Source organism: Hemicordylus capensis, chromosome 2, assembly GCF_027244095.1.
Source record: "Hemicordylus capensis ecotype Gifberg chromosome 2, rHemCap1.1.pri, whole genome shotgun sequence".
NCBI lineage: Eukaryota > Metazoa > Chordata > Lepidosauria > Squamata > Cordylidae > Hemicordylus > Hemicordylus capensis.
Window position 1 is genome coordinate 418,892,812 of NC_069658.1, and position 25,031 is coordinate 418,917,842.

A 25,031-nucleotide genomic window follows, 5' to 3' on the forward strand; every position below is an offset into this window, starting at 1 on the left:
GCTTGGGATTGTAGCTTTAATTTTCTTTTTAAGGACCAATGTAGATGTGATGTGGAAGTTCTGTGACTGGAATTCCTTATGTCCTTTTCTTTGAAAACAAAACAAAACAAAGAACAGCCTGGTCAATTTGCACAGAGCTATGGTATTTGAGAAGGGGGCTGCTGCATTGATTCCCTGATCTAAATCATCCCAAGGCAGGGACCCAGAACTGGTTTTAAAGTGGTGGGGCTCTAGGCGAGCAGAACATGATGGCTGTTGTCTTCTTTTCTGGCACATATTTACATTTGCTTATTTAATAGGCAAATAATAGTTATAATCTATCATAACTGATCATATTCAATATTGTTAAATGAACTTATCACAGTAATACCTACAACTGAATAATAATAAAAGAACTAATAGTTCAGAGTAAAAAATATGGCAATAAATACTTATGGAATTCAGTTATGGAACACATTTTGATAAAAACTAAGTCATATTATTTGCTTCAGAGAAGGATGCAACAAAGTAAGGTATTTTGTAGAAAGCTAGAACCTTTTAATTTATTAATGGAAATCAGAAGGTTTTTTACCCACTCTGGGTTTTATAATTGGTTTTCTGTGCTTCTCTCTCTCTCTCTCTCTCTCTCCCTCCCTCTCTCTGGCCACATTTGTACATAACACACAACCGTGGACCCAAGGGACACACAGCTCTGCTCTCCCCCGACTCTGCTGTCTGCATTTGGACATTATTATTTTTATTATTATTATTACATTTATATCCCGCTCTTCCTCCAAGGAGCCCAGAGTGGTGTTACTACATACTTGAGTTTCTCTTTCACAACCACCCTGTGAAGTAGGTTAGGCTGAGAGAGAAGTGACTGGCCCAGAGTCACCCAGCGAGTATCATGGCTGAATGGGGATTTGAACTCGGGTCTCCCCGGGCCTAGTCCAGCACTTTAACCACTACACCACGCTGGCTCATGGCTCTGGACATGATGGAGAGGAGGCTCTCAGCAGTCAGGGAGACTGCAGAGAGGAGGGGGAACTGGTTGTGTGGACTTCCTTCTCACATGAAGGACAGCCTGCACAGCCAAACACAGCTGGAGAGAGGGTGGAGCTTCTTCCCTCAGCTCCAGTTTCAGACAGCCCTGCCTGCAATTACACATTCGGACATACTGCAGGAGGACTGAAACCTCGGGTAGGAGCAGCGAAACTTACTACGACCTGAGGGTTCAAACTGCAGTTTGGCAGGGAAAGCCTCAGGTCGCTCTCTGTACAGGATCAGAGTTTCATATTACGTGCGAATGGTGTATCTCCCCCCCCCCCGGCTTCTGTGCAGGGGTGTTGCAAAGTTAGAGTGGACCCTGGGACAACGTGAAGGGTGGCCCTTGCCCTGCTGCCTTATTCAGAGAGGGAGAAGCAGGAGAGCAAAGAGGAAGTTGTCACCCAGCTGGTGTCCCCATCCTCAGGAGGCCAGGGACATTTGTCCCCCTCTCCTTGTTCAATTATAGCTATGCCCCTATGTGTAGCATGTTGGGACCTACTTGCTTTTCTGCAATCTGCAGACAGAACAATTTACCCAGCACAGACTGAGGCTAGCACAGCTATTGTTAGCTGCCCAGAGACGTATGTTTGGGCGGGATATAAATTTAATAAATAAATAAATATTTGTTTGATTAGCCCACTTACCTGGGAGCAAGCCAACATACTTCTGAATAAAGATGCCTAAGATTGAGGAATAAGATTATATGCCCACTCTGTTTCAAAAGCTGAGGGCAGACTATGAATGGATCCAATATTAAATTACAAATTAAAGTCAAAAGGAATCCCAACTTTACTTAAAATCCACAGGTCATGAATATTATAGAATGTAAATGAACCTGAAGTTCACTGTTCAGGGCCCAACTCTCGCTCTCTTTCTTTCTCCATATTAGCCCTTCTCAGCTCAGCTTCTCCCTCCACAGTTAGGTTCTACTCCCAAGGCACAGCAAGCAGAGGCACTCTTACCCCTGGACTTTGGGGCCCAAGTACAGGGCCTCCTCAGACTTGGAGTGGCCCACAGGGCAACAGGGCATATTCCCGGTGCACCCCACCCATGGGGTGCCCCTGTGCCCCGACTCCCATTCCTAATTACCCATTCTGTTCAAAACCCGGCGCCCTCCCCACATACATTCCACCGCCCTATCAGTGCCTCCAGTCCGGCCCTGGGCCTCCACACCCCCTGGGGCTCCCCAAATCCTCTTTAGTCTGTCCTGGGTGGTATGATTTGTGCCCTCAAGAACTTACGTGTTTAAAAATGATGCTTAACTTGCAGTGGGAGGGCCTCCAAAGGCCTTTAGGTCCAGGCTCCGAAATTACTTAGGCATACCTCTGACAGCAAGAGAGGCTCTGTAATTGGCCTCTGTGCCCTAGAGGAAAAGCTGCACCTTTCCCTCTCCTTTATCAATCCATCTTGATGATAACAGTGGTGTTGTTTGTTTGTTTGTTTGTTTTTGCCTGATTGTTCCTGGGAGAGGTTCAGCCCCCATGCCAGCCAGTTTTAGGAGGGATCTAGCCTACCCCTCCGCCCATCACCACTCCTCTGTAGTCCATGCTCATAAGCAGCATTGGGGGGTGATTTGGATCACGGGATTGTGCGGGGTAGGGGGAGACTGGACCTCTTACTGAAGTCAGGTCCCCTCATGACTTCTTTTTGAAAAAGAGTTCTGTTCCAGTCATGAGAATCCCACTGAATGTCCAGTTTATCCTTGAACCTTTGCATCACATCTCCAGCTTTCTTAGTGTGATCTAACGTAAAACTCAATTTGTTTACATTTACATTATAGTAGTAAACAGCTATAGCATACTTTGTTACTGACACCACTACAAATTGCTTCTTTGGGGGAAGCAGCTATTGGATTTCAAGAGCGCTCGGACTTGAGGCTGTATGTTCTTTCCATTGCAAAATCACAGACAATGGCCTTTTTTTTTAGCATGGGTAAGCTGGCGCTTTAAGAGGATCAACGTCCTTAAATAGCAATGTGTTGATGGCACAAGAGCAGCATGTGCTTTACCTCCTCAGGACCAAATACACCTGGGGATATTTCCTTCATCTTTCTGCTTTTCAAGAAGGCAGGAGTCAGTCATGAGGTCTAATTCACCACTGCCATCACCTTGTGCCTCTCTAAAGCTGTCTGGATTATGTCAAAGGAGGAGGCATGTACTGCCGGCTTGCCAGCTGCGTACATAACGGCACAATTGAATCACAGGGGCTTAAGATCTGTAAATCTTATAGGGATGTCTACTTGGGAGCTTCCTGCGCTCCCAGTTCAATTAAACATCGGTGCACTGCATGGCCAGAAAGCAGGCTGGTCCAGCTAACTTGAGCTGCAGCTTGGTACAGTGTAAAAATAGTGCTCACCAGGTGGATCAAGTAATTGAATGCCATGTGCTCCAGCTCACCTGTGCTGTGCCCTGGGTCAGCTAGAGGCGATCTGATCACAAGCAATAGTGTTGGCTCTGGAGATGTTTTTAAATGTGTTTGCTCAGTCAGGAATAAGTCCCAGTGCATTCAGTGGAAGTTATTTCATAATAACCAACTCCTGCCACCGGCATTTAGTTTTTATCCCATCCTACATCCAAAAAGCTTAAGCCAACATACATGGCTTGTTCCCCCACAGTTTATCTTCATTGTGAGGCAGGTTAGGCTGAGAGATAGCAATTTACCCAAAAGTCATCCGATGAATTTCATGGCTGAGTGGGAATTTGAACTCCCACCAGGTTACCCTGGTCCAGGTCCGACACTCACTCAGGACGACAAAACTTCAACCCTCTGGCTATTGCTGACTACATCTGCCATAATCGGCCACAGTGGCCAATACTCAGGGATTATGGGAGTTGGAAGCCATCATCTGCAGGAGAGCTGAAGTTATGCAGCTCTGTTCTACACCACACCGGCACTTTTTAGCCTGGCTTTCTGTGTACATTTTAGAAAGTGTACATTATCAGTGTACATTAAAAAAAAAAAAGTTGAAGGAGGTAGCCATCCGAGATTGGAGAAGATGATCCCTCAGCTAAGGGAAGGGGCAGATGTGCACATGCATGTATCTGGAAAGAGGAATTTGAAGTTTGGAAGGGGCAGAGGCAGAAGTAGCTATGAGTTTGGAGACTGAAAGCACCTTAGGGGAGCAGGGCCCCTCTTGTATGGAGTAGTGGATCTGCTGCCTCTCTGCTGTGCTGTTTGCCTCTACAGATATCTTTGGATATGGCATACTAGCATGGACCTGCAAGAAAATGTTGCAGCATATCCCTGGTATGCATGTGTAACCTGAGTCTGTGCCTGAGAATTATGAAACAACGAATGTTAGCAACAAAGACAGGAGTTCTTGCTGTATCTTGGGTTTTTCTTCATCCCGCCCCACCCCTGCCCCCCATTTTCTTGGTGTTTTGTGGGGAGGAGGAACACTAGTGCTCAGCCTCAGCTCTTTTTCAAACTCCTTCCCCCTCAGAAACACAAAGCTATGAAATGGCCATATACTGAGTCAGACTATTGGTCTATCTAGCTCAATATTGTCTTCACAGACTGGCAGTGGCTTCTCCAAGGTTGCAGGCAGGAATCTTTCTCAGCCCTACCTTGGAGATGCTGCCAGGGAGGGAACTCCATCCCCTGAGGGGGAATATCTTACAATGCTCACACTTCTAGTCTCCCTTTCATATGCAACCAGGGTGGACCCTGCTTAGCTAAGGGGACAAGTCATGCTTGCTACTACAAGACCAGCTGTCCTCTGCCTTGAAGGAGTATTCTTCAAGTGGAGAAATCTGTTTTGTTCAAGCCCTCCCTGCCCTTGCCACTGAATTTCATTAGCTCCACCTACCTGCTTGTCTGTTTACTGTACTCTGAGCAAACAAACATTTTGTCCCATTGGCTAACAAGGGGCAATTGGGGTGTGTGTGTCGGGGGGGTGGCCCTCAGGGTTTTTTCCTTCAGATTTTTTGAACATTGACACATCTGTAGGCCACCTTGAGTCTGCTGGTACCTTCTAGTCATCTGCAAACACTCCAGTTATGCATCCATATGGATTGTAACATTTCCAGTTCTTTCAGAAATAGATATTACAAAAACCACCCAAACTCTAGTGTTCTTTTTTATCCAAAGGAAGCCAACATTATCCCTGGAATGTCTCCCCACTTGGAGAACTGAGGAACATTCAATAGCATTTAGCTGTGCAGTGCCTGATTCCCAGAACAATGAGAATGCTCTGAATATGCAGTAAGTAGTCTGATCACTCTGACTTTAAACACCAGGCTCTGCAAAGGCAAGAACACTTAGGATATCAGCTTCATGTCTCCTGTGTGCCTTTGTTCCATTTAGTTTAGATTTTTTTTTTAAAAAAAGAATGTTCTCTAAGGAAAGGCTGTTCAGCATTTGAGACAGAAACACTCTGTTCTCATGGGCTTCTTCCTTCTAAACTGATGGGCCGTGTTATTAGCGAGGGTTGTGAAGGTCTTGATATGTGTCACTGTATCTACTTGCTTATGCAAGGCTGCATCAATAATTTATTTAACTTTGTTTCCATTTTAGGAACTGTTACAAAGGGCTGTTAGACAGAACTCACTGCTTATCAGCTTTCCCTGTCTATTTGATACCTTGTCTGCCAAACTCCCCCCCCCCTTCTGTGTGGTTCATGTAGGAAAGGTTTAAACCATGGCCAGATCCCACACCAACTGAATGCAAGGGTTACTGATCCATTCTGCAAAGTCAATCCCACACACTGGTAATATGGCTGCTGCTGCAATCATAGACTTACAGGCATGTTGATTTCTGCCCACAAACCAGGTGCTGGTACAAGTTACTCCTGAAATACTTGGCTCCCATCCTATCAAGCATCTTGGCCTTTGCTTCCTCCTCTGCAAAGCTAAAATCAGTTGAGGCTGGTTGCCTCAGGTGTTGTAGGACTAATGACTAGTGTGTTGTTTGGAGTATTGGTGCTAGATTGGCCCCAAAAGAATGGCAGCTATTAATGCAATAGTGCGCCCACCAGGGAAGCCACCATGTTTTTGAAGAAGCCACCATTTTATTTCCTCCAGGCTCCAGATGCAACACCTGCCTAGAACATTGTGGGAAAATAAAAAGGTGAGCGCTACAAAATCATGGCCGCCCCCACTGGTGGCCCCCATTTTTTCCATGCAGTGCTCTAAACTGAAAGTGTGCCTGGGGAATTATGGGGAAATAAAATGGTGGCTTCAAGGAGACAACTGTGTAGAAGACCTCCACTGCTCACGATGGTAGCAGTTAACCAGTGTAAAAGCAATAAATAATAATAATGAAATATAAGCAAAAAAAAGGCAAAAGACAAGGAATGAAAATGAATGAAAGTAATGAAATAAAAAGGTACCAATGATTAATGAAATGGGGGGGGGAATAAATACAGACATGAACAAAAGCTTTAATAACAAAGATAGATTTCTTTCTTGCACACTCAGATCCAAAGATAAGAACACTTTAAGCAAGAGTTATGGTGAAACCAGACTGAAGGCAGGCAGTCTGGTAGCAGAGAGGAGGCACCTGGTGGTTTCCCTCAGTGACAAGCTGCCCAGAATGAGGTAGGACAGGACAGCAGAGCTGGGAGACGTAATATTAGTTAGTGGCACTGAATTGGCCCCCTATCGTCATTAGATTTCCCAGGCAAGAAGGATTATGGTATATCTGCTTAACATTCCTGCCAGAACTGCCCGCAGAGATGCGCAGTATCTAAAATACAAGTATTTAAAATACATATTTTCAGTACTTCTGTATTTTGTATCTAAAATACTTTTCAGGAAAGTATTTTGTATCTAAAATACATTTGCTCAGCTATTTTGTATTTTTAAAATACATTGCCAAAACTAAAATACATCTCAGCCAATCATTGCTTTGCTTTCTTGCTTCAAGAGCTGCCTTTTTTATTGCAAGCAGGCAGCCCATTGGCTTTCAAGCATCCTTGTGTGTTTGCTCTGTTTCTCCTTCTCTGTCCCCTGAAGTTTGAATAGTTTTATTCTGCTGCTGACTGGTCAGCCAGCCACATTTGAAAATCAAAGTGGGGGAAGAAAAAGACTGTCCTTGTGAGTAAAATGGGGAAATGGGGAGTAAGAGTGGCTTGGGAGTCCCCTGCCCAATTTTGGATGCAAGAGAACTCCCTACCTCACAGCTTGCTTGCTTTAAAGTTTCTCTTTCTCTCTAGCTGCAACTAGAAACCTGACCTAGCCTGAAGAGGCTGAAGGTCTTCTGGTCCAGTTTTTGTGTAAATTTGCCCGAGGCTTAGGAAGGTTGTTTTGCAGAGTAGTCTACAAATATCTCCGTGTCCATATTCTCTATTGCTTACTGTGGCTAATGGTAAAGTGTGCTGTCGAGTCAGCGTTGACTCCTGGCACCCACAGAGCCCTATGGTTTTCTTTGGTAGAATACAGGAAGGGTTTACCATTGCCTCCTCCTGCACGGTATAAGATTATGCCTTTCAGCATCTTCCTATATTGCTGCTGCCCGATATAGGTGTTTCCCACATACCAGTGGGGATTCGAACCAGCAACCTCTTGCTCCCTAGGCAAGTTACTTCCCCGCTGCGCCATTAGGTGGTTAATGGTAGCAAACTTCAATTTCTTTCCTCTCTGTGAAACAAAGCATCAGCATAGTCTCTGTCTGAAGTTTACCTTTAGAGAGCTTCGTGTTCAGATTGCTGTAGGCCTTGTAGAGTGCTTAGCTGGCTTTCCAACTTACCTAGCTGTGATAGGGATGGGACACATTGAGGCAAATCTCATGATTGCCTCAAAATAGGTAGGTGGGGGGATGCAGGGGGAAGGCTGCTTTTAGCTTGTCTTCCCCCACAGACGGCCAAGACCCAGGTCTTCGGCACACCTCCTGTGCATCCAGAAGAGTAGGGCTTCACAGAGGAGAACAGAGTAGTGATGTGCGAAACGCTTCGGGTACAGAACGATCTGTATCCGAAACTGCCCTTTTCAGGTGATTCATTGCTGAAATGAATCACCCTCTTGCCCTCCCGAAGGGTTTTGGAGCCGAAACAAATCACCTCCATTTCAGCTCTGAATAATTTGTAGTTTTGGCCCTCTATTTTGTGGCCAATAAAGTGCTTCTTCTTCCTCCTCCACTTTGAGTTCTGACGTCTACTTGAATTTCCCACCTTTTTGCCTCCCATTGACTTCAATGCAAAAAGGTCCGATCTGACGTCTACTTGCATTTTGGGTCCTAGGGCCAAAAGAGTGGGGTGGGGTGGTAGTGCCTAATGCGTGGAGGCCACCACCCAAATTGCAGAGGGATTGGGCAAAGGGCTGATTTTTGGTTAATTGTTGAAGTTTACTAGTCTTTAAGGTTTTTCCTCATGAAGTATAATGGAGGTGTATCACTTCATGTTGAGGAGAAAGGGGTGGCCTAGAGTGGTGTGGGGTTGGTGGTAGTGCCCAAGGGAGGCAAGGAAGCTACCAGAATTTTTTCAAAGGTTTTGGGCAGAGGGCTGATTTTTGGTGATTTGTTGAAGTTTACGCATCTCTTTAAGGTTTTTCTCCATAGGGTATCATGGAGATTTCAGCAGCCTCATAACTGCACTTGGGGGGTGCTGGGGTGGCAGCGAGTGGTGGTGTTGTGCACATAGGGTGCCAACCACCCGCATGGGTTTGTAACCCATGAGGTACAGGATTCTGTTGTTTCTGAGGTGTTCAGAGTGTAGATTCTCTGGTAGCAAATGAGAGTGGATTCATAGTTTGTATTGAAAATCTCATTTGCTACCAGAGAAGTGGCCAGAGTAACTCTCCCTGCCTTAAAGGCAGGGAGAGCCGCTCCTGGTCCCGCTGCCAATGCAGTGGGGCCGATCAATCTCCCACCTGAATGGGGCCGCACGGCCCCATTTAGGAGAGAGATTGACCCACACTGCATTGCCAGTGCAGCGTGGCCGGAACAGCTCTCTCTGCCTTTAAGGCAAGGAGAATTGCTCTGGCCTGTGCTGCTCAAAGCAGCACAGGCTGATCTCCTTTCCAAATGGGGCTGCATGGCCCCGTTTGGAAGGGAGACCATGCCCCTGCGTCCAACATCAGACGTGGGAACATGGCTAGCTGGATGTGTCTGGCGTCTGACATCAGACATGGGGGAAAGGGCCAGGGGGCCGCCGCGGCCGCCACAAACAGGCTGCCAACAGCCTGGCTCTGCTCCTGTGCTTCGTTTAATCACCTGGATTGGGTGGAGGGCAGTTTGTATCACCAATACTTATACAATAGAGATTAACCCTCCTCAAACCTATCCCAACTGATCTCTTTGCTGCTGGAAAGATGATCAATTAGAAAAAATGAGAGGAGCAGGTTATTGTTATTATTAAGAGCATTTGTATACCAGGTTTAGACCCCCCCCCCAAGTTCTCAAAGCAGTTTACGTAGCAAAGTTATAAGAAACAAAATTACTGTCCCAAAAGGGCTCGCAATCTAAAAATAAATACAATGGGAGACACCAGTGACAGGTACTAGAAGATTTCTGCACTGCAGTTGGATAGAACAGTTGCTCTCTCCCTGCTAAATATAAGACATCTACCACTTTAAAAATTACCTCTTTGCCCAGTTAGCAGGGAGATAGTGATGACGTTGGTGGGGGGTGGAATCAAAGTGCTTTATAATTTCATCCTGTGTGTCCTCACTGTACTATTATTTATTTATTCAGAGCCCATAGGAGCTTCTCTCCTGGGACAGATAGCAGCTGTGGGCCCCTGATCCAAGCTGGCCACACCATAATCCTGATTATGATTGCTGCCCCCCAGCTGCTATTTACATTTTTAAAAACGGAGGACCAAGTGATATGATTAACATCGTATCTAATTCGGCCCTGAATGTTACAGCAGGATTTAGGGCAGTGTCTCTGGTGTTATTGGCTGATCTGAGTTGCAGAGACAGATTGGCCTAGGAGAAGCTGGTACTTAGGAAGGGTGAAAGAAAGGGGTCTCCGAAGATGGTAGGCCAAAGGAAGCAAGGAAAGGAAGATTAGAAGGAGGAGTGAGGAAAAGGAGAAGGCCAGAGCGAAGAGTTTCTTTTTGACAAGATCTATATCCCAAGCAATGGAAGTTGGGTGATAGTATTGAAATACTTTTGGTAGTCGGCGGACCGGGTCTCACGATCTGTGAGACCCGGTTTGGAGCAGTGAGCGGAAAGAGCGGGCTAAGCTCGCTCTCCCTGCTCACGAGCAGGGAGGGAGCCCTGGGCAGTCAGATCGGCCGCCCACACTATTGCCGGCTCCGAGATGGAGCTGGCAGGGGCTGGAGAGCTAAGCCCCAGTATGCCCTGCGCGAGTGCGCAGGGCATACTGGGGAGACCCCAAGAGCTGGGAGGCGGCTTTTCGCCTCTCCTCTGGGGGTCTACTCATGAGTAGGCATGGCGCGAAGCCACACCATGGCTACTCACGATTCTGAAAACCAGGTTTGCAGAGTGCTCACTCCGTAAACCTGGTTTTAGGGCAGGGGTTCGGGCTAGCGGAGGCTAGCCCGATTTTTGATGATCATCAGAATAGCCCATTTTATTATCCTGATAAGCAGCCAAATTTGCAATGGTGTTTTAAAGGCTTTTAAAAGCATTAAAATGACTATAACATTTTATTGATGATGTCAGAGGAATAGAAATGAAAATTGGCAGGAATGTCCTCCAAAGATTAACACATGGAGAGAGTACCACAGTTTGTTTATTGTTACCTTAACCCTTAGCGTAACCCTTTCCTCTAGGCAGAAATGACTGCAATTTTAGCCTAATCATTTGGGAGGTAGGGATCAAGAAGGGGTGGTAACACAGAGAAAGCTGTGAGTGCAACAATGCTATCATTTATTTACTATCTCTAAAGGATAGACATTGCCAAAAATAACTCTGAGTGTTCATCCCCTGAAATGGTACCAATGTCGGAATGTGTGAGTCTGATTCATGGACAACAAGCAAGATGTGTTGTCTTGTCTGTTGGATTATTGAATTCAGGCTTCACACAGGAGTTGGTAACTTACCTGATTTGTTTAGAAGGTGATATACAGTTCCCTGATAGGACTCCTAACTCAGGCCTGCAGCAGAGTTTTTTCTAGCCTAACAATGAGAGGGACTGGAGAATCTTATCCATACTCAAGGAGATAGCACACAGTTAATTCACTGTACCTGAAAACAATGCAAAAAGAAAACAAGTCTTGCACATCAGGTCATATTCCATAAAGATCAGTGGCTCACATATTAATCTGTAATATAATCAGCATAAAGACAGGAGAAAGCAACTATTGTCCCCTGCAGGTCCCAAAGCAAAATGGATTCCATGGAGAAAGAAAACACAAGGGGGCACTTCTCACGATCAACAAAAATTGGGCTAGCAGAGGCTAGCCCAATTTTTGTTGACCGTAAGAACCAGCCGAGCATGGTGGTTCTTGAGCGGGTAACCCGCTCGAGAACCCCTGCTAAAGAACCCCAGCAAACCTGCTTTTTAGGATCGTGAGTAGCTGCAGTGCACCTTCGTGCCATGCCTACTCATGAGTAGACCCCCAGCCGGGAGGCGAAAAGCCGCCTTCCGGCTCCGGGGGGCTTGGGGGGCCATGCGGCCCCCACTCCCCCCACCCCCCACCGGCTCCATCATGGAGCCAGCCATCATGTGGACAGGTGATCCGGCCGCCCAGGGCTGCCTGCCCGCTTGTGAGTGGGGAGAGCAGGCTTAGCCCGCTTTTCCCACTCACCCGTAGAAACCGGGTCTCACTGATCGTGAGACCCGGTCCACAGAGGTCATTCAGACAATCAAAAACTGTGTTCTACCCAGGTTTAGGAGCTGTGTGTGCTCCCAATTTTTGGTTGTGTGGAAGCAAAATTGGAAGCACACACAGCTCGCAAACCCAGGTAGAACACAGTTTTTGATTGTGTGAATGATCTCATACACTCGCCCACTTTAGGGGCTACTTTCCCCCCCAATATTTCCTTCATTCTCTCAGTACACAATGCCCTCTCAAAACAGAAGGTCTCAGAGCAAACAAAAAGCACAGTACTTGTGTGTACAAAGCATTAGCATGGCAACACAATTCCTTCCCATAAGACTATAAAAAAACCACAGAAGCATAAAGCAGGCAGGCTCATTTGACTCGTCTGATATAAAATGCTGCCATGAAAATGGATGCCCCCACCCCCAAGTAACAGAGGTTGTTTGCAGACTTTACCATATTTAGCCAGGGAAAGAAAAGATCAGCCAGAAGCCACCCTTGCTCTCTGACATACTTTGAAGTACAAAAGCTCAATCCTGAAATGCTCCAGGGCCAGGCCGTTTTTCAAGACTCCTCCTTGCCAGAGAGCAGTCACGTGAGCAAGCCTTGCTCATTCTTACTCCATACTCTCATGGTGGGCGGACCAGTTTTAATGCATGCCGATCCCTGTGTTTTGTTTTCATTCTCATTTTTCAAGAGGATTGAACAAACTCCAGCAACAAACCTCAGAAGGAAAGGATTCCACCTGTCTGACAACTCTTGAGGGAGACTCCTGCATGATAACCTTGCCTTTTGGCTTTATAAAATGGCCAACAACAATACCTGTGACAAGAAACGGAAATCTTTGGCCAGCAAGTATCTACCCAAGACCCCAGAAAAGTAAGTATCTCAGAGAACAAGTCAACTCTTGTCGCTAGCATCTTGCAGATCTAGCACCTGAACATCTGCACCTGAACTTGTCAGCAGCACTGCCACAGCAACCCATAGCAGCAGCTCTAATGTTCCATACATATGGTGCGCAACAGAAACCTTAGCACACCCCATCTTCTCCACTGAAAGCTGCTGATTGTCATTTTATATGTTTTCCCTGATGTTGGATTCCAAACTTGAATAGATTCCAATGCACAGCTTTGTGTTTGATTGATTTCAGTGACACCCTGACTTCACCGCTGATGTCAATGATCAGCATAGTTGGGCAACTACTGAGGGACCAAGTAGTGGGCCACCCATTCAGGTGAGGTGGGGGGAGAGGAAATGAGCCCTGCCCTGGCTGCCTTGTTCTCTCACTACTCTCCTTAGCCCACTGCCATGTTAACTCTAGGCACGTTGGCTGGCCAGTCACCCAGTTCCTCAGCCCAGTGATTGACCCAGGACCTCAAAATGTAAGGGCCAATCTCTATTCCAGAAACCACCTCTATGCCCATAGCCTTGTGTGGTGGTGGTGGTGGTGGTGGTGGTGGTGGTGGAACAACTCTTTCAAGGCCCACGCAAGTTGGAGGGGATGCATGGAGGGCAGTTTGCCAAGGGCCTCAAAACCTGAAACGGGACCTTTTAAAAAATGGGTACAGTCAGAGTGTTTGCTTTATGGAATCTGCTTGATCATCACTACTACACAGGACCATTGAGATTTTGAATGAAATGCATACATCTGCCTTGCTGCCAGGAACCTTTGTAGAGGATGTCACTGGTAACTAACCTCCTTTAGAGTTACCATGCAGAGTTGCCTTGCAACACTGGAGGATCCTTAACAAGTCATCTTTCTTCTTGTTTGGTCTTTCTGTCATTTGATCTGCGCAATCTGTGATGTCAAGTGTTTGATTGGATTGTAAAGTGAGGATTTAAAAGGCAGCTGTTAGAACTTCAAGTCCCTTGTTCCTGACCTTGTTCCTGACCTGTATTGTTTTACATAAACCTGTCACTCTGTTGCATTTCCACCTCTCAAAATAAATAATATGCATACATCTGTAACTCAAAGTGACTGAGAACCTGGTGAACAAAAACAATGCCACAACGCAAACTTTGGATGTGTTGCAGATTAGTTATGGCAAATCTGGCTTCTTTTCTCACTTTTTGTCCTTGGTCTGTGAAAGAGTTCTTCGTATGTCCAGTTCAGCCTTGTGTATAGCTTTCTGAATGGTACCCAGAGTAATACTTTTACTTCCTGTAATACAGGAAGTGGGCAGGACTTTTTAAATGGCAGTTCACAAAATGTAGTGAATGACCTCCAGAGAGGCTCTTCACACGATCAGTGTGAAAAGCCTGAATGGGGTTTGCGGGGAGAGCGGGCTTAACCCACTCTCCCCGCAGACAATCATTCCTGCTGTCCTGGGTGGCCAGATCGGCCACTCACACAACTGCCGGCTCCATCACAGAGCCGACGGTGGCTGCAGGCATAGGGGGCCACACAGCCCCCTGAAATTTCAGGATGGCCCACGCAAGTGCATGGAGCATCCTGGAAAGACCCCCGAGCCTAGGAGGCTGCTTGCAGCCTCCTGTTCAGGGGTTTCCTTGTATGTTGCCTCGCCGCGGCAATATACAATCAAATAAACGGGGTTAGCAGAGTGCTCTCTCTGCTAACCTTGTTTAACGGGAGGGGTACTTTAGCGGGTTACCCTCTTTGGAACCAGGCCTGTGAGCCCAGTGGTTCCCACAATGACTGGAAAGCGGGCTTCCCTTAGCCCGCGTTTCAGCGATAGTGAGAATTGATTGATTGATTGATTGTTGAATTTATATACCGCCTTTCATTAAAAACAACCCCAAGGCAGTTTACAAAAGTTAAAAACATACAATAAAAATGACAATTAAAATATCACTCTGCAAACCCGATTTAAGGGGAGGGGTTGTTTGGTGGATTAACCGCCGGGAGGCAACCGGGCTTGCCTGTGAGCCCGGTGGCTCCCACGATCAGCCGAAATTGGGCTAGGCTCCCCTAGCCCGATTTCGGCTGATCGTGGGAATGGCCTCTGTTTCTTTTTGCTATATTTCTCCATTCTCACCACCCTCCATGGGCATCTTCAAGCTTTTTTGGGGGGGCAATATATACACAAAGTATGTCAATAGAAATAAAAACACAACAGGATGCAGCAGGATCTAATGTTAATCCTGCTTAGAGAAGACCCATTGAAATAACTGAAAGTTAGTCATGACAAAGGCTGTAATCCTATAGCTGTGGCATAGTCAATTGAACAACGGGTTCCAGCCACATATCACGAGGCATGCCGAAGACTTGGGGCGTGGTCCTCTGGAGAGGAAGGGGAGTTAAAAGCAGCTCTCGGTGATCGTGAGATTTGCTTCAATGTGTCCCACTCCTACCACAGCAGGTAACCTGGAAAGCCCGCTAAGCACTCTGCATGCCCTCCAGCAATCTGAACACAAAGCTCGCTATAGGTAAACTTCAGACAATGAAGCTATTCCCACAATCACTAGAAACTGGGCTAAGGGAGCCCAGCCCAGTTTCTAGTGATCATTGGAACCACTGTGCTCACAGGCGAGTCTGGTGGTTCCACCGTGGCTAGCCCACCTAATTAACCCTCCTGCTAAATGAGGTTAATGGAGCGAGCACTCCATTAACCTCATTACTTTGATTGTGTGTCAGCCGTGGCTCCTTGCACGCTCGGCTGACACACAGTGGCGCTCCCATTGCTCCGAAGCTCCCCAGCAAGCCACAGCTTGGCACAGGAGCGCCCGACTGAAGCCATGGCTTGTCTGGGTGGCCGATCTGGCCGCCTAGCCGTGAGCAACTGCTTGTGTGCGGAGAGAGTGGGCTAAGCCCGCTCTCCACGCCACACCTTGATCATGTGCAGAGCCTCAGAGAGTATGCTGATGCTTTGTTTCACAGAGAGGAAAGAAATGGAATTTTGCTGCCATTAGCCACAGTAAACAATAGAGAACACGGAGAGGGAGATATTTGTAGACTACTCTGCAAAACAACCTCCCCAAGCCTTAGGCAAATTTATGCAAAAACTGGACCAGAAGAACTTCAGCCTCTTCAGGTCAGGTCAGGTCAGGTTTCTAGCTACAGCATTATCCTTCTGTCAAGAGGGACAGAGAAGATTTAAAACAAGTGAGCTGTGAGGTAGGGAGTTCTCTTGCATCCAAAATCTGGGTATGGGTATCCCTCTTGCCCCCTCCCCCACTTGGATGCCCATGCCACTCTCACTCCCCATTTTCCCATTATTCTCACAGGGACAATCTCTCTCTTTCCCCCCTTTGATTTTCAAACATGGCTGGCTGACCAGTCAACAGCCGAGTAAAGCTATTCAGACTTCAGGGGGCAGAGAAGGAGAAACAGAACACATACACAAGGATGCTCAAAAGCCAATGGGCTGCCTGCTTGCAATAAAAAGGCAGCTCCTGAAGCAAGAAAGCAAAGCAATGATTGGCTGAGATGTATTTTGGTTTGGGCAATGTATTTTAAAAATACAAAATAGCTGAGCAAATGTATTTTAGATACAACATACTTTCCTGAAAAGTATTTTAGATACAAAATACAGAAGTACTCAAAGTACATATTTTAGATACTGCTCATCTCTGTGTAGCACTAATGTTCCATACATTACAAAGCAACAGATTCAGTGTACATTGGGGCAATGTAGCCAAAAATGGCATTCCAATGTCTAGACATCTCCTGACCCACCCCGCTTAACATCTAGTGAAATTTACTGCGTGCTACAATGTCATAATACTGCAGTGAGGTCTTCCACCCTTGCTCTCGAGAGGCAGCCAATTAAGTGGAGCAGAGGCAGGAAAACTCATAGCATAGAAAAACATGCTGCATGATGTGACATTATGAGAAATCAGCAGAGAACTAGCCACAGAGAGGCCAGTTTCAGCAGTATCCCCACCACCCGCCATGACATTAAGTTCTGTCCCAAGACAGAATGCTGCAACCAGTCCTGGCTCTCTTTTTAGCATTTCTGAATGCATGTTTGTCTCATTCACAAGCTCCAATTTTAGCTAAGGTGACACGGCAGGGAAGCAGCTTGTCTAGGGAGGAAGAGGCTGTTAGTTCAAATCCCCACTGGTGTGCTTCCCAGACTGTGCCTAGTAAATATATATTTGTAGTCACCTATGTTGGGCAGCAGCGATATAGGAAGGTGCTGGAGGTGGACAGGGGTGCACCTAGGTAATTTGGGCACCTGGACCACCCAGACATGGCCCCCCCATGCAAGGGCCACTCCCCAATCAAAGCCCCCCAAAACCTCCTTTGGAGGCGCCTGTTGGCAAACCTATGTTTTTTTTTAGAAATCACTACGGCCGAGGGGTGGTTGGGGTGCGGAGTGGAGCAGTCCTTCTCCCTTCACCCCTGGCAGGGGCCGGAGTCACACTAGGCCCATTCGTTCATGACAGCATCTTCTTCCAACTGTGAGTTGCGCCTGCACAGCTGAGAGATCATTGTAAGCCCGTGACATCACAGGCTTGTGATGATCTCAATTGTGTAGGCGCACCTCGCATTTGGAAGACACTGGCCAGAACAGATAGGCCCTGTGTTGCTCCGTCCCCCAACTGCCGGGTGAGCGGGGAGGGGAGATGGACTGCTCCGCTCCCCACCCCCGCAGCCACCGCTCTGCCGTGGTAATGATTTTAAAAAACCCGGGGGGGTTGGTGGTGTGGGCACGGGGTGGCCTCCGGAGGCCCCCGGCCCCGGCCATTTGGATGCCTTCCTGGACCTTGGAGGACTGGACTGAGTCCCCAAGGTCCAGGGCTTAGAGCACCTCTGGTGGCGGATGCTCACTTCAGTGACAATGGCAAAGGCATCGTCTCATACTGTGCAAGAGGAAGGCAATGGTAAACCACTCCTGTGTTCTGCCAAGAAAACCACATGACTCTGTGGTTGCCAGGAGTCGATACCAACTCGATGGCACAATCTTTCCTAAAGCAAATCTTAGGAGTGTATCTAAAAATGTAATGTTTAAATCAGTCTCTGGGTTTCCAGTGGTGTAAGTGCTGGTGCAACAGTACCCCTTGGCAGACATCAGCTCTGTACGAAAAGACACTGTTGGCCTTATTTACAATAATGAGACCGCCAAAAAGTGGGCTAAGGGAGCCTAGCTCACTTTTTGGCAGTTGTGTGCTGCAACGGGAACTGTGCGGCTCCCGGCAGCAAACCCCGCTAATTCCCCCTCCCCTTAGCCCAGGTTAGCAGAGTGAGTGCTCCGCTAACCCGGGTTTTTTGGTTGTATGTTGCCACGCTGTGGCTCCGCACTGCGGCAACACATAAGGAGACCCCCGGTAAGGAGGCTGCAAGCAGCCTCACGGGCTTGGGGGTCTCTCTAGGATGCCCCAGTGTGCTGGAGGCCCCTGCGCGCTCTTCAGGGGGCCCCGATCCCCGCAGCCTCTGCTGGCTCCATAATGGAGCCGGCAGTCATGTGGGCGGCCGATCCAGCCTCCTAGGGCTTCCTGCCTGCTCATCTGCAGGGAGAGTGGGCTAAGAGCTAAGCCCACTCTCCCCACAAACCCCCTAGAGGTGAGACTCACTGATCATGAGATTCACCTCTGTGATTGTAGTGTAACGTGTTTAAATCCAAGTACGCTGGCTGAACTGTTTTATGAACTGCAGACTTGGGGTGAAGAGTTAATTTCTGAGCCACAATTACTGGATGCCTTGAATGTTGTTGGCAACAACACATATAGGCAGTGTCAATGATTTTGTCACTCTGGCGTTTCCTGATCAGTCCACCTCTTGTTTGGCCATCGTTTTCCTATCACCACCTTCTTTCACGTTTCACCTTTTTGTTCTCTCATTTATCTTCCCCAGAGCACCTGATGGACTACAGTACTCTCTCCCCTTTGTCAATTCTTTATTAGCAGCTGATTGATTTGTTTCAAAAACTGCTTTTGTTTCAAGCCTGATTTACACAAAGAGGTGCACGTGGGGTGTTTTCTCCCCCTCCCCCTTGTCATATGATGAAAATTCAGCTTGCTTGCCAGCATGATTGGATCTTTCTTTCTTTAAAAGTATGAGGTTTGCTCTTTCTCTCTTTGCTTGGTTTCAGCTGCAAGCATGCACTTTGTCCTACAAAGCAGCCCATAATTAGCAGTGCTCCAAACAGAAAAGGAGTTATTACCAGTACAGGGAAACAGAAACCCTTGTTTGCTACTTGTTCTTGGATAATTGTTGTTGTTGTTTTTTCAAGAGCAAGACACAAATCCTATATTTGCTTAAAAGAAAGAAAAAATTAAGACTAGAGACTGCTAGATTAGTTAACATGGGTATCCTTGCATGTTATTTCAGATGCATGGGAGTGAACTGCTCCCTTGTGATTGGGACAACATTGGTTCAACCACATTTCATATATGAGCATTTTAACCGGAGGAGGAGAATTATTTATTTATTTGACATATTTTTATACCGCCCAAAACTTATGTCTCTTGGCGGTTTACAACAAAGCAAAATAAATGACAACAGAAAAGTTGAAAAAATAGTTAAAACAATATGAATGATAACAGAAAAGTTAAAACATTACAACAATTTAAATTTTTTAAAACAATGTTAAAACTATTAAAACAATGAGGCTCTTCTCACGATTAGTGAGAAGAGTCTGGTGAAAAGAGCTTGGGGAGGGTTTGTGGGGAAAGCAGGCTTAGCCCCCTCTCCCCGCACAGTAGCAGCAGTCTGCTTCGGGTGGCCAAAGCGGCTGCCCACATGACTGCCAGCTCCGTTACAGAGCCAGAGGGGGCTGGGAGGATTGGGGGCTGCGCGGCCCCTAGAAGCTCCAGCATGCCTTGCGCAAGTGCACAGGGCATACTGGAGAGACCCCCAAGCGGAGAGGCTGCTTTTCAACCTCCCGGTCGGGGGTCTCCTCGTGAGTTGCTGCGGCGTGGAGCCACGCTGCAGCAACTTACGATCCATTAACTCCGGAACCTGGGCTAAAGGGCAGGCTATTCAAGCAAGCTAGCCACTTGTAAGCCACCAGGCTCGCCCGCGAGCCCGGTGGTTTACACAAGCAGCAAAAATTGGGCTAGGCTTTCCTAGCTCAATTTTTGCTGCTCGTGAGAATAGCCTCAATATTTAATTAAAAGCTTCGGTGAACAGATGCTTCTTTAAAGGCTTTTAAAAAGTTGTCAGAGATGGGGAGGTTCTTATTTCAGCAGGGAGCGCGTTCCAAAGCTTTGGGGCAGCAGCAGAGAAGACCCGTCCCTGAGTAGCCACCAGATAAGCCGGTGGCAACTGCAGACGGACCTCTCCTGATGATCTCAATGGGCAGTGGGCTTCATGACAAAAACGACATTGAGGCTCTTCTCATGATTAGTGAGAAGAGCCTGGATGGGGTTTGCGGGGAGAGTGGACAAGCAGTCAGTTTCCCTGCAGACAAGCAGTCAGTCTGCTCTGGGCAGCCGAACCGGAGCCGTTACGGAGCCGGGAGGGGCTGGGGGGATTGGGGGCCGCGCAGCCCCCCGGAAGCTTCAGTGTGCCCTGTGCGAGTGCGCAGGGCATGCTGGAGAGACCCCTGAGCCGGGAAGCTGCTTTTCAGCCGCCTGATCGGGGGTCTACTTGTGAGTTGCCGCACCACGGCAACTCACGACCGGAAAGCCCAGGTTAACAGAGCACTCACTCTGCTAACCTGGGCTTAGGGCAGGCGTACTTTAGTGGGTAACCCGGTTAAGAAACACCGGGCTCGCAGCTGAGCCTGGTGGTTCTCACGATGTGAGGAAATCGGGCTAGCCTCCATTAGCCCGATTTTCTCCCATCGTGTGAATAGCCTCGTTCTCTTAAATACCCAGGGCCCAAGCCGTTTTTGGCTTTATAGGTTATAACCAGCACCTTGTATTTTGCCTGGAAACTTATCGGCAACCAGTGTAGCTCTTTCCATACAGGAGTAATATGGTCTCTCCAAGATGACCCAGAGATCAACCCAGCTGCCACATTCTGGACCAACTGTAGTTTCCAGACTACGTACAAGGGCAGCCCCACTTAGAGTGCATTGCAGTAATCCAGTCTGGAGGTTACCAGCATATGTACCACTGTTCTGAGGTCATTTATCTCAAAAAAAGAAGGATGCAGCTGGTGTATCTGAGAAGCTGATAGAAGGTGCTAACCCCGTCTTTTCAATCGTGTGTTGCTGCGGTGCGGACTTCTTCAGACGAAGACACGATTGGAAGGAAGCGGAGGAAGAGAGTCCACTGGCGAGCCCAAGGCATCCTCCAGCCTGCCCAGGAGGTGTCCTTGGTCCTTTCCAACGCTTCACAGAAGGCTCTGCTAACCTCGTCTAACGGGAGGGCTAGTTAAGTGGGTTACCCACTTTGAGGACACCGGGCTCGCCTGGTGGTTCTCATGATCACCAAAAAGCAGGCTAGGCTCCTTTATCCCACTTTTTGGCGATCGTGAGAATCGCCTCATGGTCTGACACTTCAACAGAGATCCTGGTAAGGGAGATGTTGTTCTTATAGACCACAGCCACTGCACCTCCCCACCCACAATCCCTCACCCGCTCCTCAACGGAGTACCCTGGAGGGAAAAGCTGGGACCAGACCTGGTAATGGCACCTTAGCCCTGCTTCAGGTGTGAGCTCACTTTTGACAGCAGGAGCAGGAGCCGATGTACCCTGCTAACTGAACAAGAGGCACCTTTTAAAAGTGGTGATCCTATATAATAAGATCCCTGGTGTCTGCGTCCGTGTCTCCCTCGGCTGTTCTGGGCATGCGTGCTGCGCGTGCGCAGAAGAGCTGAGGGAGACACGGACGCAGGTGCTGGCCGCCATGTTGGCTGAGAGAAGGAGAAGCGGCGGGCCGAGAAGAAGCGGACGCCGCCGAAGCCGGGCGGAGGAAGGAGGGGGCGGGGGAAGCTGGCTGAGGCAGCGGCGGAGCCGCGGGGGGAGAGGACACGGGGAGGTCGGCAGCGGCAGGCCGAGGAGAAGGCCCCGGCCCAAAGCCCCGCCCACTGGGAATGATGGGCCCCAGCCAAAAGCCACACCCGCTGGGAAGATGGCCGCGGCGGCGGCAACAGCGGCGAGGAGGTGGCCTCTGTGGGGGCGCCAGGTAGGGAAGGCGGGGGAAGCCGCAGCGCCCGAGGAGAAGACAACAACGAGGAGGTGGAGGCGGCCCTTCCCCTGTTGGCTTGGTGGTGGTGGGGAGAGCAGGAAAAAGGCGAGCCCTGGAGGAGCGGCAGGGACTCCGGGCATGGCCCAGGTGGGTGCCGGGCCTGTGGCCTCCGGCAGCATCGGCGGCAGCAGGGCGCGGTGAAGAACGGGGCCTGGCCGCCTCCCTCGACCGGCCCTGAGGTAACATGGAGAGCCCACTCGGCCCAGGCCCTGCTGCCCGGGAAGACGGCGGCCCATCGGGCCAGCTGCGCTCAGGCGTGGGGGAGGCGAATGCCGCTGTGTGGGAGGCGGTGAGCCTGGGCGGGGAGGTAGCGGGGGAGGGTGGAGAACGCTAGAGGGGGAAGGGCAAGAGGGAGTGGGGCAGGGGGGAGGGGGAGGGGCAAGAGGGAGTGGGGCATGGGGGAGGGGGAAGGGCAAGAGGGAGTGGGGCATGGGGCAGGGCAAGAGGGAGTGGGGCGGGGGAGGGTGAGAGGGGGAGGGGAAGGGGAGGGCAAGAGGGAGTGGGGCGGGGGGAGGGCAGGAGGGACTGGGGCAGGAGGCTGAGAGGGAGGGGAGGGTGAGAGAGAGGGGTAGAAAGTGGGAGGGAGGGCAAGAGAGTGGGGTGGGAGGGAAGGGAAGCTGCCGCCTCGCCCACAGGAGGGCCGGAGGACGCAGTGCAAGAGGGAGTGGGAAAGAGGGAGTGGGGCAGGGGGGAAGGGCAAGAGGGAGTGGGGCAGTGGGAGGGAGAGGGCCAGAGGGAGTGGGGCAGGGGGAGGGGGAAGGGAAGGGCAAGAGGGAGTGGGGCGGGGGAGGGCAGGATGGACTGGGGTAGGAGGCTGAGAGGGAGGGGAGGGTGAGAGAGAGTGGTAGAAAGGGGGAGGGAGGGCAAGAGAGTGGGGTGGGAGGGAGGGGAAGCCGCCACCTCACCCAGAGGAGAGCCAGAGAACACAATAGCGGTCCACTAGCGCCCGTTAATTTAACGGGCTTGAAGTTACTAGTTCTATTTATTTATCATGGGGAGATCAACTGGCCCTATCCATCTCCAGCACAGCATCCTGTTGCTGGCGTCTATCTTATGTTTTGTTTTGAAGACTGTGAGCCCTTTAGGGACAGGGAGGCATTTTATTTATATCTATGTAACCACTTTGGGAACTTTTGTGGAAACACGGTATATAAAGATTCAACATATTTGTGTGCATAAATGTTAGTTGATTCTATAATGCCACAAGAGCGGATGTTTAATGTCTCTATAGTGCAGGCCTGCTGAACTTTGGCTCCCTGGCTGTTTTTGGACTAAAGGTAAAGTGTGCTGTCAAGTTGATTTCGACTCCTGGCGCCCACAGAGCCCTGTGGTTTCCTTTGGTAGAATGCAGGTGGGGTTTACCATTACCATCTCCTCCCACACAGTATGACATGATGCCTTTCAGCATTTTCCTATATTGCTGCTGCCCGATATAACATACCAGTGAGGACTCGAACTGGCAACCTTCTGCTTCTTAGTCAAGCATTTCCCCACTGCGCCATTTAAAGTGGACTGCAGCTCCCATAATCCCAGTAGCCAGGGATTATGGGAGAATGCAGACCAACATCTGCAGAAGGGCCAAAGTTGAGCAGCCCTGCTTATAGCGCCACATTGCGTATCTGCAGCCATAGACTAAGAGGCAGGCAGGAAGAGACTAGCAAGGCCTGAAAAAGCGCCCCCTGCTGCCGACCAACCGCCAGACAAGACCAACTGCCCGCTGCGCCTGCAGGAGGCTGGTTGGTTCCAACGCAGGCCAGTCGGGCCAGAAGAAAGCGAAGCAGGGAGGTGGGTGGCTGTGGCGCAGGAGCGCGCGCCGGAGTGTGTGTGCCTGCCTGCCTGCCTGCCCTCCATTGCCGCCTATGGTAAGCCGCCTTGAGGTCTCACAGGAGGTCGAGAGGCGGGACATAAATCTCTAAAGCAAACGGTGAAGCGTTGGGAAGGCCGGGGACGCCTCCCAGCCCCGGGCAGGCTGGTGGGGAGGATGCCTCCAGTCCTCGGGCTCGCCCGTGGGCTCTCCTCTTCCTCTTCGGCTGCCTTCCGGCCGTGTCTTCTTCGTCTGAACTGAAGCAGGTCCTCCTCCCTGGATGAAGGGGGCAGAGAGCGAGAGAGAGACCAAGGAGTGGCGGGCGTGACTCCGCTCTCTGTCCCGACCCCCACTTGATGGCGAGGGAGGCTGGGGCGCCGGCAACCACGCAGTTCTTCTCTTCGGCGCCCGGTTTTCTTTCACTGGCTCCGTGTGACGAAGCACTAGATATCCCCCCCACCTCCTCCCACGCGCCGCCTTTTCTCTCGCCCCCCGGAGGACAGCCGGCCGCCCAGCCGCCTTTGTCCCCGCTGCCTCTTCCCTCCTCCTCCTCCTCCTCCCCGCCCCGGGCCCGGAGGCGGCTCCTTGGGGTAGGCGGGGCCTCTCCCGGCGCCGGCAACCATCGGCTGACTCTGCGGGGGCTGGCCCCGGCCGAGAAGGAGGGAGGGAGGAACTGGCGACGGTGCTGGTTGAAGCGGGAAGCCCACAGCGCGCGGCTGCCCGCTTGGCCACACACGGCGGCAGCAGCGCGGCCACAGAAGGCAGCCTGGGCCTGGCCTGGCCTCAGTCCGGGGCTGGCAAGCCAATGACGGCCCGGACTCCGGCCCTCGCTGCCTCAGGAGCCGCCCGGAGCCCCCCGTGCCGACCCCCGGCTCGCCTGGCTCTCCTAGAGGCGGGCGGACTGGACCCCCATGCGGCGGCTCCAGGAGAAATTCAGGAGGTGAGCTCTCTACACGGGCATGAGGAGGAAAAGAGGGAGATGCTGCTGGAGAAGGAGGGGAGGATGAGAGAAGAGAGACGAGAGTCTCGGAGAAGGAACCGGAGCTACAAGTTGGCTCTTGCGATGAGTTCCCCTCTTAGGGAGGTGGTGGAGGGGGGAGGCCCCCGCCCCCGTCCCCGTCCGAAGCCTTTGTTCTCAGCCTGGGGGTCTCTCCACCCACCGCTCGGTTCACACATTCTCAGGCGATTCCCTTCTGAAGTCGCTTCGTGGCACGCCACAGGGACGGAGATAACTTGCTACGGATTCATTCTCTCTTTCTTAGCAGCATGCTTCTCAACCCACCCGCCGCCTCCTATATATTGCATTCCAGGGTGGTTAAATGGTGGTGGGGATTTTTGTTTTTCCTTACCTACAGGTCTGGTGCTTGCTTCTGAGGATTCTCTTCTGCCCGGGTGACTTGTGCCTTGCAGAACTAGGAGGCACAGAAGCTAGATCGCTTATTTGGGCTTCTGTTATCTCTTAACAGCTGATCAGATTGGCCGTCACAGGGA

General features: G+C 49.8%; 1 protein-coding gene and 1 long non-coding RNA gene across 6 annotated transcripts in view; one reads left to right on the forward strand and one right to left on the reverse strand.

The window, feature by feature from the left end:
* The window catches only part of LOC128344304 (uncharacterized), a 40,135-nt gene extending 15,148 nt beyond the window's left edge, over positions 1-24,987 (reverse strand). The window contains exon 1 of the long non-coding RNA XR_008315780.1: positions 24,890-24,987. This is a non-coding gene — a long non-coding RNA (uncharacterized LOC128344304). The remainder of the gene's footprint in view (positions 1-24,889) is intronic.
* MMD (monocyte to macrophage differentiation associated) overlaps positions 1-25,031 on the forward strand; it is a 125,654-nt gene that overhangs the window by 67,509 nt on the left and 33,114 nt on the right. The window contains exons 3-4 of one of the 5 annotated variants that reach the window (XM_053294169.1): positions 5,116-5,229; positions 12,393-12,574. In XM_053294169.1, the coding sequence (XP_053150144.1) occupies positions 12,501-12,574 (74 nt within the window). In that variant the 5' untranslated portion in view covers positions 5,116-5,229; positions 12,393-12,500. Of the gene's footprint in view, positions 1-5,115; positions 5,230-6,979; positions 7,062-12,392; positions 12,575-23,446; positions 23,599-24,206; positions 24,481-25,031 lie in introns of those variants that run through there. The other 4 variants (XM_053294170.1, XM_053294168.1, XM_053294172.1 and 1 more) reach the window with 4 other exon arrangements.